General features: G+C 39.1%; 1 protein-coding gene, 1 long non-coding RNA gene and 1 other non-coding gene across 3 annotated transcripts in view; 1 reads left to right on the forward strand and 2 right to left on the reverse strand.

Annotated features, from left to right (window-relative positions):
* Positions 1 to 8985, reverse strand: part of LOC132346381 (uncharacterized) — a 67007-nt gene extending 58022 nt beyond the window's left edge. Inside the window, exon 1 of the long non-coding RNA XR_009496221.1 lies at positions 8294 to 8985. This is a non-coding gene — a long non-coding RNA (uncharacterized lncRNA). The remainder of the gene's footprint in view (positions 1 to 8293) is intronic.
* Positions 8986 to 10842: 1857 nt separating this feature from the next.
* SMIM27 (small integral membrane protein 27) lies at positions 10843 to 11007 on the forward strand. Its single transcript, XM_024998222.1, is given in 1 exon segment — positions 10843 to 11007. A coding segment is annotated over 1 exon segment (165 nt).
* A 3540-nt stretch (positions 11008 to 14547) lies between these two features.
* TRNAC-GCA (transfer RNA cysteine (anticodon GCA)) lies at positions 14548 to 14618 on the reverse strand. The gene has a single exon. It is a non-coding gene; the product is annotated as a tRNA-Cys (tRNA).
* Positions 14619 to 17354: the final 2736 nt, after the last annotated feature.

Raw genomic sequence — 17354 nt, forward strand, 5'->3', positions numbered from 1 at the left:
AGCTCCATCTCATTTCTCTCCATTTTTATCTTGTGTGTTTGAGAATCACTTTTCAAATTTCATAAAAATTTGAAGGTCATTGAATTTATTAATTTGGGACTGATGTGACAGCTTTACAGTGTTAAACCTTCCTAACCAGAAATACAATTCCCATCTCCACTTACTGAGATCTTCTTCTATGCCCTCAAGTAAAGTTTTTTTTCTTTTTGGCCATGTCAAGTGGCACGCAGGATCTTAGTTCCCCAACTAGGGATTAAACCGGTGCTCCCTGCAGTGGAAGTATGGAATCCTAACCACTGGATCACCAGGGAATTCCCTAAAGTATTTTTATATAGTTTTTACACACTTCTTGATAGATTTATTCCTGATACTTTATATTTTTGTTGCTTTTGCTATTATATTTCCTAGTTGCTGGTATGGAAATTCTACAAATACCTTATATCCAGCCATTTTATTAAACATTCCTTTAGCTGATTCTCTTTGTTTATCTCTGGAGATTCTCATCACTATTACTTGGATGTTTTGACCTCAGGTTTGAGATATATTCAAATATCCTTAAATATCTGTAAGATTTTGCATCCAAGAGGGAACAAATATGTAAAGAATAGAGAATTCAATCAGACAATAAAGAGATTAGATGAACAGAATTATCAGCAACTTCAGTGGGAAGCTGTAGACTTAAATCGGAGAAGGCGATGGCACCCCACTCCAGTACTCTTGCCGGGAAAATCCCATGGACGGAGGACCCCGGTAGGCTGCAGTCCACGGGTTCGCTCAGAGTCGGACAGGACTGAGCGACTTCACTTTCACTTTTCACTTTCAAGAATTGGAGAAGGAAATGGCAACCCACTCCAGTGTTCTTGCCTGGAGAACCCCAGGGATGGAGGAGCCTGGTGGGCTGCTATGGGGTCACACAGAGTCGGACATGACTGAAGAGACTTAGCAACAGCAGTAGCAGTAGACTTAAATTAGAAGAATTGGGTCATCTGTAGTATTGAGTTTTTCTTTGGTATCTTTCGTCAGAGTTTCGTCGTTTTCTTCATACAGACAGACCTTACTGAAATTTTGTGAGATTTACATTTAAGAATTTTGGGGTTGAAGTACTAATGTAAGTTGTAAAGTGTTTATAATTTCAAATTCCATTTGTTCATTGTTGGTATACTGGAAAGTGATTAACTTTGGCCTATTAACCTTATATCCTGCAATCCTCCTATAATTGCGTATTAGTTCCAGGAGTTTTTTGGTATATTGTTTTGTATGTTCTGCATAAAAGATCATGTCATCATCTCATTTTGGCTTCCATCCCTGTTAACCTTTCATTTCCTTTTCTTGTTTCACTGCATTAGCTAGGACTTCTAATATGATGCTGACTAACACGGTGGGAGAGGACATCTTTGACTTGATCCAACCTTAGAAGAAGAGCTTTGAGTTTCTTATTGTTAAGTATAATTTTGTTGTTGCTTAGTCATTAAGTCATGTCCAACTCTTTGTGACCCCATGGACTGTATCCCACCAGGCTCCTCTGTCCATGGCATTTCCCAGGCAAGAACAGTGGAGTGGGTTGACATTTCCTTCTCCAGAGGACCTTCCTGACCCAAGAATTGAAACTGCATCTCCTGCTTGGCAAGTGGATTCTTTACCACTGAGCCACCTGGGAAACTCAAGTATGATGTTACCTTAGCTTTTTTCTGTAGATGTTTCTTATCAAGCTGAAGAAGTTCCCCTCTATTTCACTTTGCTGAGCTTTTTGTTTTAAAATCATGAATGGTGTTGGATTCTGTCAACTTCTTCTGTTGACAGAATATGCTTCTTCTGTATATATTGATATGATCATATAATTTTTCTTTTTTAGTCTGTTGATGGATTGAAGTAATTTATTTTTGATTGTTGAACAAGCCATGCATACTACAGTACGTCCTCCTTGATCTTGGTGTATAATTTGTTTTATACATTTTTGTTCTCAATATGCTAATAGTTTGAGGATTTCTGTATCGCTTTTCATGAGAGACACTGGTGTGTAGTTTTCTTTTCTTGTAATGCCTCTGTCTGGTTTGGGTATTAACATAATGCTAGACTCATAGAATGGGTTAGAAAGTATATTACTTCTTCTATCTTCTGGAAGAAACTGTAGAGAATCATTGGGTTTTCCTGGTGGCTCAGATGGTAAAAAATCTGCCTGCAATGCAGAAGATGCTGGTTCGATTCCTGGCTTGGAAAGATTCCTTGGAGAATGGAACGGCTACGCGCTCCAGTATTCCTGCTTGGAAAATCCCATGAACAGAGGAGCCTGGCAGGCAACAGTCTATTAAATTAAGGTCAGCCTCATAGAATGAGTTAGAAAGTATTACTTCTACCTTTTGAAAGAAATTGTAGAGAATCATTATAATTTCTCCCTTGAATATTTGGTAGAATTCACAGGTGTACTTGTTGGGGTCTGATGCTTTCTCTTTTGAAAGTTATTAGTTGTTTATCCCATTTCTTTAAATAGATATAGGCCTATTCGGATTGTCTATTTCTTCCTAAGTGAGTTTGGAAGGCTGTGTCTTTCAAGGAATTGATCCAGTTTATCTTGGTTTTTAAGTTTATAGGCATAGAGCTATTCATAATATCCCTTTCTTAGCCTTTTTAATTTCCATGGAATCTATAGTGATGTCCCCTCTTTCATCTCTGATATTAGTAATTTGTGTTTTCTTCCTTTTTTTGTTATCTTGGCTAGAGGCTTATTGATTACTCTGACTTTTTCAAAGAACCAGCTTTTGGTTTTATTGATTTTCTCTATTGATTTGTTCTTAATTTCATTGATTTCTAATTTTTGCTATTTCTTTTCTTCTACTTATATTTGATTTAGTTTGCTTTTCTTTTTCTAGTTGTCTGAGGTAGAAGCTTAGATTGTTACTTATATTAGATCTTCCTTCTTTCTAATATATGCATTAGCTGCTACAAATTTCCTTGTAAGCACTTTTTTCACTGCAACCCACAAATTTTGATGAGCTGCATTTTCATTTAAATTTATTTAGATTTAAAAATTTACCTTGATATTTATTCTCTGATTTATGTGTTATTTAGAAGTGTGTTGAGTATTTTTTCATTTTCCAGCTATCTTTCTATTAATGATTTCTAGTTTCATTCCATATGATCTGAAAGCAGACATTGTATGATTTCTATTCTTTATACTTTTTAAGATGTACTTTTCGGCCCCAAATGAAGTATATCTTGGTGAAAGTACCATATGAGCTTGAGAAGAATGGATAATCTGCTACTGTTGGATTATGTAATCTGTAGATGTTAATTATATCCAGTTGACTGATGGCACCGTTGAGTTCAACTGTGTGTGCTATGCTTAGTCGCTCAGTCATGTCTGACTCTTTGTTACCCCATGAACTGTATCCTGCCAGGCTCCTATCTCCATGGGGATTCTCCAGGCAAGAATACTGGAATGGATTGCCATGCCCTCCTCCAGGAGATCTTCCCAACCCAGGGACTGAACCCAGATCTCCTGCATTGCAGATTCTTTACCATCTGAGCCACCAGGGAAGCCCAAGAATACTGGAGTAGGTAGCCTATCCCTTCTCCAGGGAATCTCCCTGACCCAGGAATTAAACTGGGGTCTCCTACATTGCAGGTGGATTCTTTACCAGCTGAACTACCTTACTGATTGTCTACCTGCTGAGTCTATCCATTTCTGACAGAAGAGTGTTAAAAGTATCCAACTATAATACTGGCTTCCTCTCTTCTCCTTGCATTCCTATCAGTTTTTGCTTCATGTACTTTGATTGTTATGTCATTTTGGAGTTGTTGTTCAGTCCCTAAGTCGTGTCTCTTTATGACCCCAGGGATTGCAGCATGCAAGGATTCCTTGTCCTTCACTATCTCCTGGAGTTTGGCAGACTCATGTCCACTGAGTTGGTGATTCCATCCAACCATCTCATTCTCTGTCACCCCCTTCTCCTCCTATCCACCAGAGCAAGATCCAGTTTTCCTCATGGCTGCTCCCTCCCATTAGGAAGCTTGCACAAGTTTCTTACCCTCATCCATCAGAAGACAGAGAGAAGAAGCAAGAACTACAATCCCATGGCCTCCAGAATGAAAACCACAGTCACAGAAAATTAACCATGAAAAATAGGAGTTCAGTATCATTATTCTGTCACCAGGTGGCTAACTAGTGATATGTGACCATATTTCAGTAATGGTTAAGTGTTCGTATCTGCTATTGGCACATGGGTTCTCTGCCCATGTGCAGAGAGGCAGGGGGTCAGATCCCATATAGAACTTCCATGCCTACAGCCACACTTTCTATGAGCTCACTAAGAAATCACTGGAGTGACCAAGGAAAGTGGCTGCTGACTGACATCCATAGAATGGATCATTTGGGCCATCTTTTGCCCTTATGATTACTGAGAAAGTCCTAGTCTGTGAGCGCCTTTGGTGAGTATTCATGAATACAAATATTGTGGGTCAAAGGCAGGATAATGGGAGTGGCTCTTCAGGTGCAGGTGATAAGAGGGTGCATTGTTTGTAGAGAATTTTAAAATAATAATAAAGCCAACTATAAATTAGCCTTCTTTTAGTATCATGTGATGGGCATTCTAAACAATATCAGTGATGCAATACTCTTCTTCAAAAAATCTTTTGTTGATTTACATTCTAAAAATTGCTTTGCCTGCGGTGGACTGTTCCTAAAACCCACCCTTAGTATGTCAAAAGTTTCCATCCACTTACCTTGTCTCTAGACATCTTATTGTCAATCCTCCAGTATTATTCTTTTCCAATCTGTCCATCCAGACTACCATTAGTTACTGACTATGTCCTGGTAGGCTGCAGTCCATGGGGTCGCTAAGAGTCGGACACGACTGAGCGACTTCACCTTCACTTTTCACTTTCATGCATTGGAGAAGGAAATGGCAACCCACTCCAGTGTTCTTGCCTGGAGAATCCCAGGGACGGGGGAGCCTGGCGGGCTGCCGTCTATGGCGTCGCACAGAGTCGGACACGACTGAAGTGACTTAGCATAGCATAGCATAGCATGAATCAATCTAGATTCATAACACAGGACATCTCTCTTTCCAGGAAATGTGAACAAAAATGTACCACTTATAATTCTGCCCACAGTGAGAATTTCTCTTCATCATTGTCTTAAAGACACAACTGAGGTTAAAGAGTACAGCAGTCTGCATATAGTGCATGCTGCTGCTGCTGCTGCTGCTAAGTCACTTCAGTCATGTCCGATTCTGTGCGACCCCATAGACGGCAGCCCACCAGGCTCCCCCGTCCCTGGGATTCTCCAGGCAAGAACACTGGAGTGGGTTGCCATTTCCTTCTCCAATGCAGGAAAGTGAAAAGTGAAAGTGAACTTGCTCAGTCGTGCCTGACTCTTAGCGACCCCATGGACTGCAGCCCTCCAGGCTCCTCCGTCCATGGGATTTTCCAGGCAAGAGTACTGGAGTGGGGGGCCATTGCCTTCTCTGGCATATAGTGCATAATCATCCATAAATCAGGTTACATGTTTTCCTTCCTTATTTAACTAGTCAAGGGTGCTTCTCTCACAATATAGGTAGAATCTGGTAGGTTGGAGGATATGTGACTATGTATCAAGGTTGGGAACACTGAGAGTGTGCACCACTTACTCACATAGCTAACTGGTCCCAGCAGGCCTGCTTGAGCTCAGTCTAATATGTTCCACTTACCTTTAATGAAGAAGTATTAATGGACACACTCAACTTTATGGCTTGCTAGATAACATAACACCAAATTCAAGTATTTTTCAAGTTTGTGATTTGAATTTATCCCCAGGATATGTATTGCTTTTGATTTGCTATTCTACATTCTTGAAATTATTTGCAAAATTTGTTCATATTGTTACTATTCTTTTAATGCCTCTACAATCTATAGCAATGACCTTTCCTTTACTCCTGATGACCATGATTTGTATTTTCTCTTTATTCTCATTGTCTTACTGTATTTTTTAATCAATTGTATTAATCATTTCAAAGAACCAATTCTTTTACTTTTTTCTGTTGTCTGTCCATTTTCTATATCATTGATTTTCATTCTTATGTTAGTTTAATTTTTCTAAATTTTGTTTCAACCTCCCCTTCTTTTTTTGTCATCTTAAGGTGAAAGTGTGGATGACAGATTTCAAGGCTTCCTCCTTTTCTAATATAAAATTTAAAAGCATAAACTTCCCTCTATGCACTGCTTTAGCAGTATCCTTTTCAGAAATACCTTCATTATTCAGCTTAAAATATTTTCTAATTTACATTAATTTTTCTTTAATCCATAAATTATTTAGAAGGGCATTGTTTAATTTCCAAGTATTTGAGGACTTTTTAGGCAGCTTTGTATTATTGATTTTAACTGTTTTTAGAAAAAATATTCTGAATCATTTTGAAGCCTCTGTACCTTATGAGGCTTGTTTAATCCAAAGGGCACAGACCAAATCTAGTCTTTGTACACTAGGATGTGGTATAGAGTAGGCGCTCCATAAACATTTGAATTAAATAAATGAGTGAAGAGTTGCTACAGCCACATAGATAAAGTGAGACACAAATTATAGAAGTCAAAAGAGAGTAGTGAAATCGTGATGGTGACAGCACCATGTAACTTTCCTACAGTTGAGAGTGCAAAGTCCTTGTTCTGTAACAACTGGATCTTGAGAAAGTACAGAAAGGATTTAAGAAGTCATGTAGTCAAAGGATGAAAACTAAAGATAAAGCCTAAGAAACAGCAAATGTTGGAGATAGAAATAAACCAAAAAAAGGGGGCCAGAATCCAAAGTGAAACTTTGCCTCTCTAGGAAGCCAAGATTTGACTAGTTTATTAACTGTCATTTGTGAACTACTGGTGATTTAATTAGGCCTTATCTGCATTATATATGTTGTAGTAATTGACATATGAGCAAAGATAACTTTGTGTGTGCTTAGTCGCTCAGTCATGTCTGACTCTTTGTGACCTCATGGGCAGTAGCACACCAGGCTCCTTTGTCCATGGGGTTCTCCAGGCATAAATACTGGAGTGGGCAGCCATTCCCTTCTCCAGGAAATCTTCCCAACCCTGGGATCAAACTCAGTTCTCTTGGATTGCAGGCAGATTCTTTACCATCTGAGCCACCAGGAAAGCCCAAAGATAATTTTTAGTAAGCCTATAAGTAGGTTCTTTTATCTCTAAACTAATGCCTATTATTTTCAATGTCCTGCATCAAGTATCCCATATTATACAGACATCAGCAAGGTGCCCTGGCAGATGCTAAAGATAATTTAGTCTACCAGGCTCCTATCCAAGCAGAATAATTATGCCTCAACTGGGGCATCCCCTGATTTAATGACTTAGGGTGGTCAGTCTTACAAATATTAAAGAAATAGTCTCTCATATGGGAATGCCAGCTGGCCTTGCTGCTGCATAGAATTTCTTTACCCAGAAGGCTTTAAACAAGAAAGAAAAAAAGCATTTCATTATTAATGCCTGTCCCCAAAAAATTGCTTTCTAAAAGCACAAATTTCCATAGGACACTATTTAAAGCAGTTATATAACTTTTTCCCTATATGGTTACAACATAATTCAGCAAGTCCCATATTGATAGTTGTTCAAGTTAATGTCAACATTTTGCTATTGTAATAAATATTACAGTGAACACCTCTCTATATCCATTATTACACTGTTACACTCTTTGTCTTTCTTTTTAAATAAATTTAAGTGAAATTTTATTTCTGTAGCCCCAATATCTAGTAGAAACCAGAGCAGAATAAATATTATGAACTGACACTGTTAAAAGAAAAAACTTTTTAGTTTCATAGACTTTCTAAGTTCTTATTTAAATTTCCTTAAGAATAAATATGGGCTTTCCTGGTGGCTCAGATGGTAAAGAATCTGCCTGTAGTGTGAGAGACCCAGGTTCGATCCCTGGGTTGGGAAGATCCCCTGGAGAAGGGAATACCCACTCCAGTATTCTTGCCTGGAGAATTCCTTAGACAGAGGAAGCCTGGGGGGTTTCAAAGAGTTGAATACAATTGAGAGACCTTGACAAGAATAAAAATGCAACTAACTTCTTAAAAAAAAAAAAAAAAAAAAAAACAGGTCTAGACCTAGGGCTGCAGCAGCTAGAAGCTTCTGGGGTAACTACTTACTTGTGTCTGAGACTCCCCTCCCCGTGGTTTGGGAGACAATAACCTGAGACACATAAGGCTTGCAAGTACCTACAAGTCTAACTGTCTTTCTCACCTGAAAGAATGGATAATACAGAATTAGGTAATGAACACCTGTTTCCTCTATTTGGCTTTCCTTGGATTAAGATACTTACTGTATTTTCTAATTGTTCTTCTCCCATTCAAGAAATGCCCCCCCTTGTAAGGCAGAGCAGGAAAGAGTCCTTTTTTATCTTTACTACTGAGGCTTGGTGACCCAATGTGCTTGCTGCAACTGGAGATTACTTTTGCTATGAGCTCTTCATGTTGGTTAACTTCACCAATCAGATCACAAAGATTCTGAGGAGGTATTCAGATTGTTCTGGAATTCTTCATGTGTCACTATGGGGGACTATCAGACCAAATGTTTTATTACACATACACAACATTTTAAGGTCTGTTGTTCAGTTGCTCAGTGGTGTCCAACTTTGTGTGACCCCACGGACTGCAGAAAGCCAGACTTCCCTGACTTTCACCATCTCCTGTAGCTTGTTCTAACTGATGTCCATTGAGTCAGTGATACCATCCAACCATCTCATCCTCTGTCGACCCCTTCTCCTCCTGCCCTCAATCTTTCTCAGCATAAGGGTCTTTTCCAATGAGTTAGCTCTTCACATCAGGTGGCTAAAGTACTGGAGGTTCAATTTCAGCATCAGTCCTTCCAATGAATATTCAGGGTTGATTTCCTTTAGGATTGACTGGTTTGATCACCTTGCATTCCAAGGGATTCTCAAGAGTCTTCTCCAACACCACAATTCAAAAGCATCATTTCTTCAGTGCTCAGCCTTCTTTATGGTCCAACTCTTACATCCATACATGGCTACTGGAAAAACCAGTTTTGACTATACAAACCTTTGTCAGCAAAGTAATGTCTCTGCTTTTTAAGGTTAAGTGCATATTAAACAAAACATTTTATGAGAATATGCATGTGTGTGGGCCTGCATGCTAAGTTGTTTTACTTAGTGCTAACTTGTGTCTGACTTTTTGTGACCCTATGAGCTGTAGCCCACCAGATTCATCTGGCCATGGGGTTCTCCAGGCAAAAATACTGGAACTGGTTGCCATGCCCTCCTCCAGGGGATCTTCCCAACCCAAGGATCAAACTCCCGTCTTTTATGTCTCCTGCATTGGCAGGCAGGTTCTTTACCGCTAGTGCCAACTGGGGACTCTGTTGATTGTATTCCCCTAATATCACAGTGTAAAATATTAAATATAGAGGGGATATGCTGTTAGAATGATTACTGTGGTTTTTTGTAGTGTGGTTGTTAAGGGAAGTGGAAAGATAAGAAAATATATTTTAGCTTAACTAAGCATTCAAATGAACAGTATTTTCATCTAATTTACATATTCAAACTAATATTAATGTATAAAATATTTTGATATACTTTATTATCTGCTATCAAATTTCAATTTTACCTAAAAATTCAGAGCTTTCAAGAAAAAGTTAATTTCAGATGACATTATGGAAGGATTCATAACACCTCCTTGCCCAAGGTTACATACAGTCAATTAATATCCCTAGGTCTTGGATTCCTCATCAATAAATATTGAACCAGGCAGTTTCTAAATAACCTTCTCACCCCAAATTCCATGATTCTACATATTTGGAATGAAATAATTCATTGCTCTACAGATCATATATCTCTCTGAGGAATGCAAGGAGTTAACAACAACAACAAAAAAAACTCAAGGTATAAATATGAATTGTTTTGTGAATTGCCAATAATCCATTTACTTGCAAATATTCCACAAATTAGTTTTTTGGTGTAGTTATTTCTGTAAGAGCTTCAGTGTAAGAGGGAATCTCTATCTGTATGTATTTAGCATGGCAGAGTTGGGAGGAAGCTTTCATAAATTTTCTTCAATGCTGAAAAAAGTAAGGATAACAAGTTTGAAAGGTTGGAGAAACTTGGACTTTGAATCACAGATAGAGAAACTGCAATTTAGTCAACTATGAGGTTATGTCTAGTGTTGTCTGCTTATTTTCTTTTGCTGTTTTAATGTAATGCAGTTGTATTTAGTGCTGAATTAATGAAACTGCTCATTCATTGATTGCCTTCCTCTCCATGATACAAATGAACATTACATCTAGTTTTGACCCAGCCTGACAATTTTAGACTCAGAAAAAAGGTAACACGATCCAGTGAAAGAACAACAGATGAAACCAGGGAGTTCTGGATGACAGGTTTGTTTCTGTGACTTTGAACAAGTGGATTAACCTTTTGGGTTTCAGCTTTTTCTCTCATAAAATGAAAATATTGAATTGCTTAGGTCTCTTCCTCTTTAAATATTCTATAGTTCTATGGTTCTATGAATGATATGGCCTCCTCACTGCCTATTAAGAATGAGTTCTCCTCACTGCCTATTAAGATTTGAATCCACCCCCGATTCTAACAGGATTGATTTACAATAGAAATTTCTTGCTTTCACCTTAATAATGACAATAATAACAAAAGCATCATTCCTTATCTTTTCTTTTCTGGTTTTTGAATGTTCCATTCTCTAAGCACGAGCGAAATCTCAAATTGTGAAGTCTCATAAATAGAAAGGATGGAAAATTAGAAAAAGAAAAACTCAAAAGAGTTTTTTTTTTTAAACCACTTCAGAGATTACTCTAGAGCCTGCATCTTATACCCATGCTTTGAATTTTTGTCGTCTTCTTACCATGAAGCCAGTGAGTTGCCACACACTGGACCAGATTTATTCAGCTTTGTATTCTGTCATATTGCTGTCCTGGGGATATATCATCTATGCATCAATTGTAGCTGTATGATGACAGCTAAGGAAGGAATACCCAAGCAAAATCTTCAGGATGAGTGAAGATTTCTAATTCTTGTGGATTTGATTCCATGCACAATCGTTTAACTCATGCTTATCTGACATGTGTGTCAATTTAAAGTAAAATCCTTAATATAATGTTTCTGAATTAAAAAAAGATTTTCACACCCATGGATAAGGAAGGGGAATAAGCATATTAATAAAGAGTCTTTACTGCAGGTGGCATTAATCTAACTCAAAAAAATGTAAGCAAATGAAGGGAATTTGTTAACTCTCATAAATAGGTTAGGAGATTCATCTGGCCTCAGGTACACCTGTAAGGACACTCTAATTCTTCAACAGTTCCTCTCCACCAACAGAATGACAGCTGGAAGCTGAAGACTCCAATTCTATATAAGCTTAATAACCCAAAAGAGAGGAAATACATTTTGTATTGTTTTCCCAAATAACTCTAGGAAAAAGTCCCAAGAAAGAATGATTTACTGATCTGAGTTGATCATGTACAGTTCCTGTACCAATTAAGGTAGTTTATGGGATGGGTTATCTGATTTACTGGGATAACCTAGGTGATACTGCCTCTTCTTGGAAGCCTATAGTCGGGTCTATGACACTCATATGGAATGGGTTGCTCTTAGGAAAGAAGGGTTTTGTATTCTGAAAAAGTGGGGCCTCCTTTATTAGGATTCTGAAATGGTTTTTAGAAAGAGAAAGATGATTGTGAGCTGTGCAAATGTCCTAAAAGATGCCTATGGCTCAAATCTTTCCCACAGAGCATGAGAAAATTACATGCAGAGAAAAAGATGCACATAAAGCTAATTTAAGTTTTATAACTTGATTCAATAATGCCACAAAGGGAGTAAGTACAGATCTTGGAGCCCAAAATACCTGTGTTCTAATTCTAACTCCAACAAGTTTACTAGCTGTGTGGCTTGGACAAATTCTTTCACCATTCTGCTCAACTTTCTTTTCTTTCTGTGAAATTGTGATAATAATACATATTGCATAGCACAGTGTACACAGAGTGATGAAGTACTACTACTTCTGAGGCACTTAAACATTAATGAGTATTTACGAGTGCTTCCTCTATAATAGGCAAATGTCCAAAAGGATGCACAAGCAGCAAAAAGGGAAAGGTGAAGAAGCAAAGAATCTACTTGGCCTGGTGGACATTACCGTGATATAATAGCACTATACAATGACAAAAGCCAATAGGTACCAGTTGTTGTATATAATGTGATGGGAAATTTTCTTAATGCTTCACATATATATTTATATACATTAGCTGAGTACTACTACTGTCCGCTTTAGAGGCACAGAGAGTTTATGTAACATGTCCGAGGTCACACAGCTAGTAAGTTGTAGAATCAGGACTTGAGCCTAGACAGACTGGCTCCAGAGCTTACATCTTAAACACTACTCTGTACTGCCCTTAGGCCAACTGTGTCAGAGCATATCCTGCCACATGTGTTCCTAAAGCAGAGAGGTGTCTGTGGACATACCACCACAGTGAGAACACATTATGGTTTCAAACCTTCACACTTGCTAGAATCCCCCTGGTTTACTCCACATGCCCCCTTTCTTGAGCTTACCTCACCAGAATTAATGGATTGTTATTCTTCTTGATGGGTTGTAAACTGTGAGATAGTTTGCCTACCACGCTTAGTTTAAGATTTGGAAGGTTTACTTGCAAAAGCTCTTAGAAGCACCCATGGATAAACAAGAGTGAAAAATTAAACCAAGGATAGACATTTTTGTTTGCACTTTTTTCAAAACTATCCAAACAACTGGATTCAAAACATTTCCTTGGCACCACAGGCAAATGCTTCTTCCTCAGGCATGAAATGGGCCATTGAAGATGCAGGCACATTGCTGTAGTAACTGAGGAAATTTGTAAACAATCTATAACTTCATATTTCTGCCACCTTTACAAGAGTCCTAAAGACCAAAACACTGATAAATGGTAGTGAAGCCTGATGACTTCTAAGAGAATTAAACAGGATACATGTGGCAGAAGCCATTGGTTGGTTAGCCCATCTCCTGTTCTCAAATCTACCTTACTTGGCATGTTGCATTACAGAGACTAGAAAAGCCATATATTTGCTTTCCTGCTCTCCTGAAGCTAGGGTTGGCCACTGAGGCAGTTTCAGGCCCAGTGAGGTGTAAGTAAGCATCTCCAGGCGTTCTGGCAAATCCTTGCTTTCCTGATACAAAGGAGAAATGACACTGTCACACATTTCCTTCTGCCACCCACTTCCTGTTTTGGATATAGACTCATGTCTAGAGCTATGGCAACCATCTTGCAAAGCACAAGAGAATGGCCAACAAAACTGGAGAAACGCTGGCTTTGTATTTTTCACACTGTTAACAGTCACCAACCGCTGTTTACCTCCAGAATGCTTGTTACATGAGTAAAATAGTTTGTCACTTTGGTTAGGTTTTCTCTTGATGCTGAAAGCATTCCTATTGATATAATGGGATTGCAGATATATTAGCCCATCTATTTGTCACCTTTTAATTCTACACCAATTTGTCTATCTCTCAAAAATCCCCCAGAAGTTGGGTTAAAGAAGCATTACTTAATCAAGTCACTGACATGACTTATAGGGCACAGAATAATCAAAACAAATCCTCTTTCTGGTTTATCCCCTAATCATACTATTTTAATGTAACTCCAATATAACATCATTAATAGTATAAGGAAGGGTGCATTAATAGCATAATAGTATAATTAATAGTGTAAGGTCTAGCACATTAACCAAACTTAGTTCAATAAAAACCATCTTTTACTTTAAGCTCAAGTTCAACTTTATAGAGTTCATAGTTGAGAGAAATGATTGTAGTTATTTGTTCTACATCACCCTTCTGCAGCTCTCAGATAAGGCCTCCCAAACATGCCCTGAAGGTCATCCATCTGGCCCTCCCGGTAATGTGCACCAGGAAATCTAACTCACTCTCTTTGGACGCTCTCTTCTCTTCCCTGATACCTAGAGATGAGCAGAGCGACTCATAGAGGAAAATGACCCTCATTAGTTAATACCACTGAGTAGTACATAATAAGCACTCAACTTTATATGAATTAAGTGAATAAATTAAAAACTATTATCTACTAGACTGTAGGGACTTTCAGAGAGGCTTTCTGGGGAATATGGTCTGTCTTAGTTTGGGCAGATATAACAAAATACCATAAACTGGGGAGCTTATAAACAATAGAAATTGACTTTTTCCAATTCTGGAAATGAGGATGATGGCACTGGCAGATCTGGTGTCTGGTGCAAGTCCGCTTCCTCACTGATGGCTGTCTTCTCACTGCAACTTCACATGGCAGACAGGACAAGTGATCTTTCTGGGGCCTCTTTTTAAGGGCACTAATCCTGTTCATGCAGGCTCTGCCTATGACCTGATCACCTCCCAAAGGTACCTGCTGATACCATGACATCGAGGGTTAAGATTTCAATATATGAATTTTGCTGTGCATGCTCAGTTGTATCTGACTCTGTGACCTCATGGACTGTAGCCTACCAGGCTTCTCTGTCCATGGAATTCTCCAGGCAAGAATACTGAAGTGGGTTGCCATTTCCTACTCTAAGAGATCTTCCCGACCCAGGGATTGAACCTGGGTCTCCTGCATTGCAGGCAGATACTTTACCACTGAGCCAGCGGGGAGGACCATAATATGAATTTTGAGGGGACACAAACATGCACTCCAAGTACGATCTAAACAGTCTTAAACACCGCTGTAAGATTTAGCCAAGTGAGAGGCGAGCAAGCCAGAAAAAATCGACAGTACAAAACGAAGTGTTTTATATGAATACAAGAGTGGTGTATGGGAGAGAATTGGAAATAACTTCATACTGTGGAAGTGAAGTGTGAAGCAGAGAAGTTGGCAGGGATCTAATCAGGATGGCTCTTGGCAAATGGAAAATTTGAAAAATTTTAAGAAGGAAATTGGCATTGCTCTGCATTTCAGAAAAATCACTTTAGGGACAGTTAGGGGAGTGAATTCAAGACAAGAAACTGGATTCAAGAAAAAGAGGATCATCATGGGTTCCTGGAGAAACAAGAGGCCATGAGGTTTAAACTAGTTCATCCATTCTGAAATGTATTAAGTATAAATTTCAACATTTTAAAGTACTCTACCATGCTGAATTCAACTCAACTATGTGCTGAGTTATATACTGCTGCTGCTAAGTTGCTTCAGTCGTGTCTGACTCTGGGCGACCCCATAGATGGCAGTCCACCAGGCTCCCCTGTCCCTGGGATTCTCCAGGCAAGAACACTGGAGTGGGTTGCCATTGCCTTCTCCAATGCATGAAAGTGAAAAGTGAAAGTGAAGTCGCTCAGTCGTGTCCGACTCTTAGCGACCCCATGGACTGCAGCCTACCAGGCTACTCCATCCATGGGATTTTCCAGGCAAGAGTACTGGAGTGGGGTGCCATTGCTTTCTCCTGAGTTATATACTAGCCAGGAAGTATCCCCATTCTCTCATTGAAAGGGAGGTGGCAACACAGGACCAGGGAGCAGACTGACTACAAGATGGGAAAGAATCTACCCATGTACGTAGGCCACTTGGCAGGTGCCCTGACGGGAGGCCACCTGGCACTTTCCCAACTGCTCATCCCATTCTGAAGCCCAGAAGATAAGAACTTTAACCAAGGTCACACAGTGACCAGTCAGAAATAGTCCTAGTGGCTCCTAAATTTCAGATGACAAAACCTGCTGCATAAAATAATTCAACTAAAATCTAAAATAAAATGGTCACTTGCTTGCAAAAAGAAAACAAGCACAGTATTTCAGCTAAACATCATGAACCTGGATGAAACTGTAATTCAGGAAGTTGTAAAAATATGGCTGCACAATCCTGTTGGGCTGTCACGCCTATCACGTGACTGTGAACTTGTGCCCCGCCCTGGGGCTCTGCCTTGCTTGGTTCGTGTGAGGCTGTGTGTGAGTGAAACTAGAGTGGGAGGTCAGCTACACAAGATGGTCTATTTAACAGCTGATCTGCTGGGACCAGTGCCTAAGAAGTTAATTTCTAGCTTTGAGATGGTTTCTGGTAATTGTAGGTAATTTAAAATATAATTGCAATTTAGTTGGGAAAAAAAAAAACTCTGTTTGCAGTGTTTATGCTCATCACTCTAATTTAAGGTCTAGAATGTTGGATGAACTACACTTCAATACACGCCCATTTTGCATCTTCCTGATTTTTACCACCAGTGATTATAAAAACAGCCTCAGCAAACCTCAGTCTGTGTTTCAAGACAGATGCTGCAAAGCTCAGATATAAAGTTTCACATTGCTGGAAGGTTAACTGCTGCGCATGTTAATGATTATCAAATAGATGAAGAAAACCACAAGGCTCCAAAATGCAAAAGCCCCTCAAAAAAATCCAGCTTGCCCATGTTTATAATAAGGCCACTTTATTTTATTTTTTTTCAAGAAGGATGACTATGGTTGAGTTCAGTGTGGTCTGCATGCAGGCTTAATGGAGGAGTAATTACACAAGTCTGCTTGTGAGGGGGCCAACCGAGCTTCCCTCTGGGTTGTGTGTTACAAAGTTCTCTGCGCTGAGCCAGAGCATCCAGAGCTTTGCAAGGTTCAGAGATTTCTTACCACAGTGAGATCAAGTGTCTTGAATGTACTGGTTTATTTTAAGTGAGGAAGAAACTTTAGGATATATTGTGTGTAGATTTATAGAAAAAAAATGGTCTCAATTATCTAAAATGTGGAAAGGACAGCTACTCAATAGCAGACACCCTGAGAATTATTAAGATTCCAAAGCACTGCCATGAACAAATCCAGCCATCATTACTTACCTAGGACACATGCAGCCAAATGATTGAGAAATTAGTTTGAGATGAGCACTTAATCTAACAACTTCGCATACAGTCTCCCCTCTACCAGCTTGTAAAACTTTCTAGAATGAAGGTCAGGGTGGAAGCAGCACTCCACTGCTATGGCAATTACACTGCATTAACACTGGCAGTACAGTCACACTCTGAGTCTGAGAACTGAGGGCCACGGGTCAATCAAAATCTACAGTGCTGGTACTCAAAGCTTGCTTTCAAAGACAGACCCACACTAAGGGTAGTCACCAAACAATTCTACAAAAGGCAGTGAAGACTGTGTGCCTAGAAAGCTTTCACACAAAGCTGAGAAGTTTAGTAACAGGGAAAACAAAATGTGTTCTTCAGTGGCAGAACCAAACTGATCTGGTTTTGCTGATAACCATTCAACAAGAAAACAAACATTTTAAAAGAACTGATAACTTGTTACATGTCCCTGATTTTTTAAAAAATTCAAATATTACAAAAGTGAAAATTTCTCTCCAACTTCAAACCCCAGTCCTCCTCCCCCATCTCCTTCTCTCAAAGTAGGCCCTGCTATCAGTTTTTTGTGAGC

The sequence above is a fragment of the Bos taurus genome, chromosome 10 (genome assembly GCF_002263795.3).
Source record: "Bos taurus isolate L1 Dominette 01449 registration number 42190680 breed Hereford chromosome 10, ARS-UCD2.0, whole genome shotgun sequence".
In the NCBI taxonomy this organism is placed as follows: Eukaryota; Metazoa; Chordata; class Mammalia; order Artiodactyla; family Bovidae; genus Bos; species Bos taurus.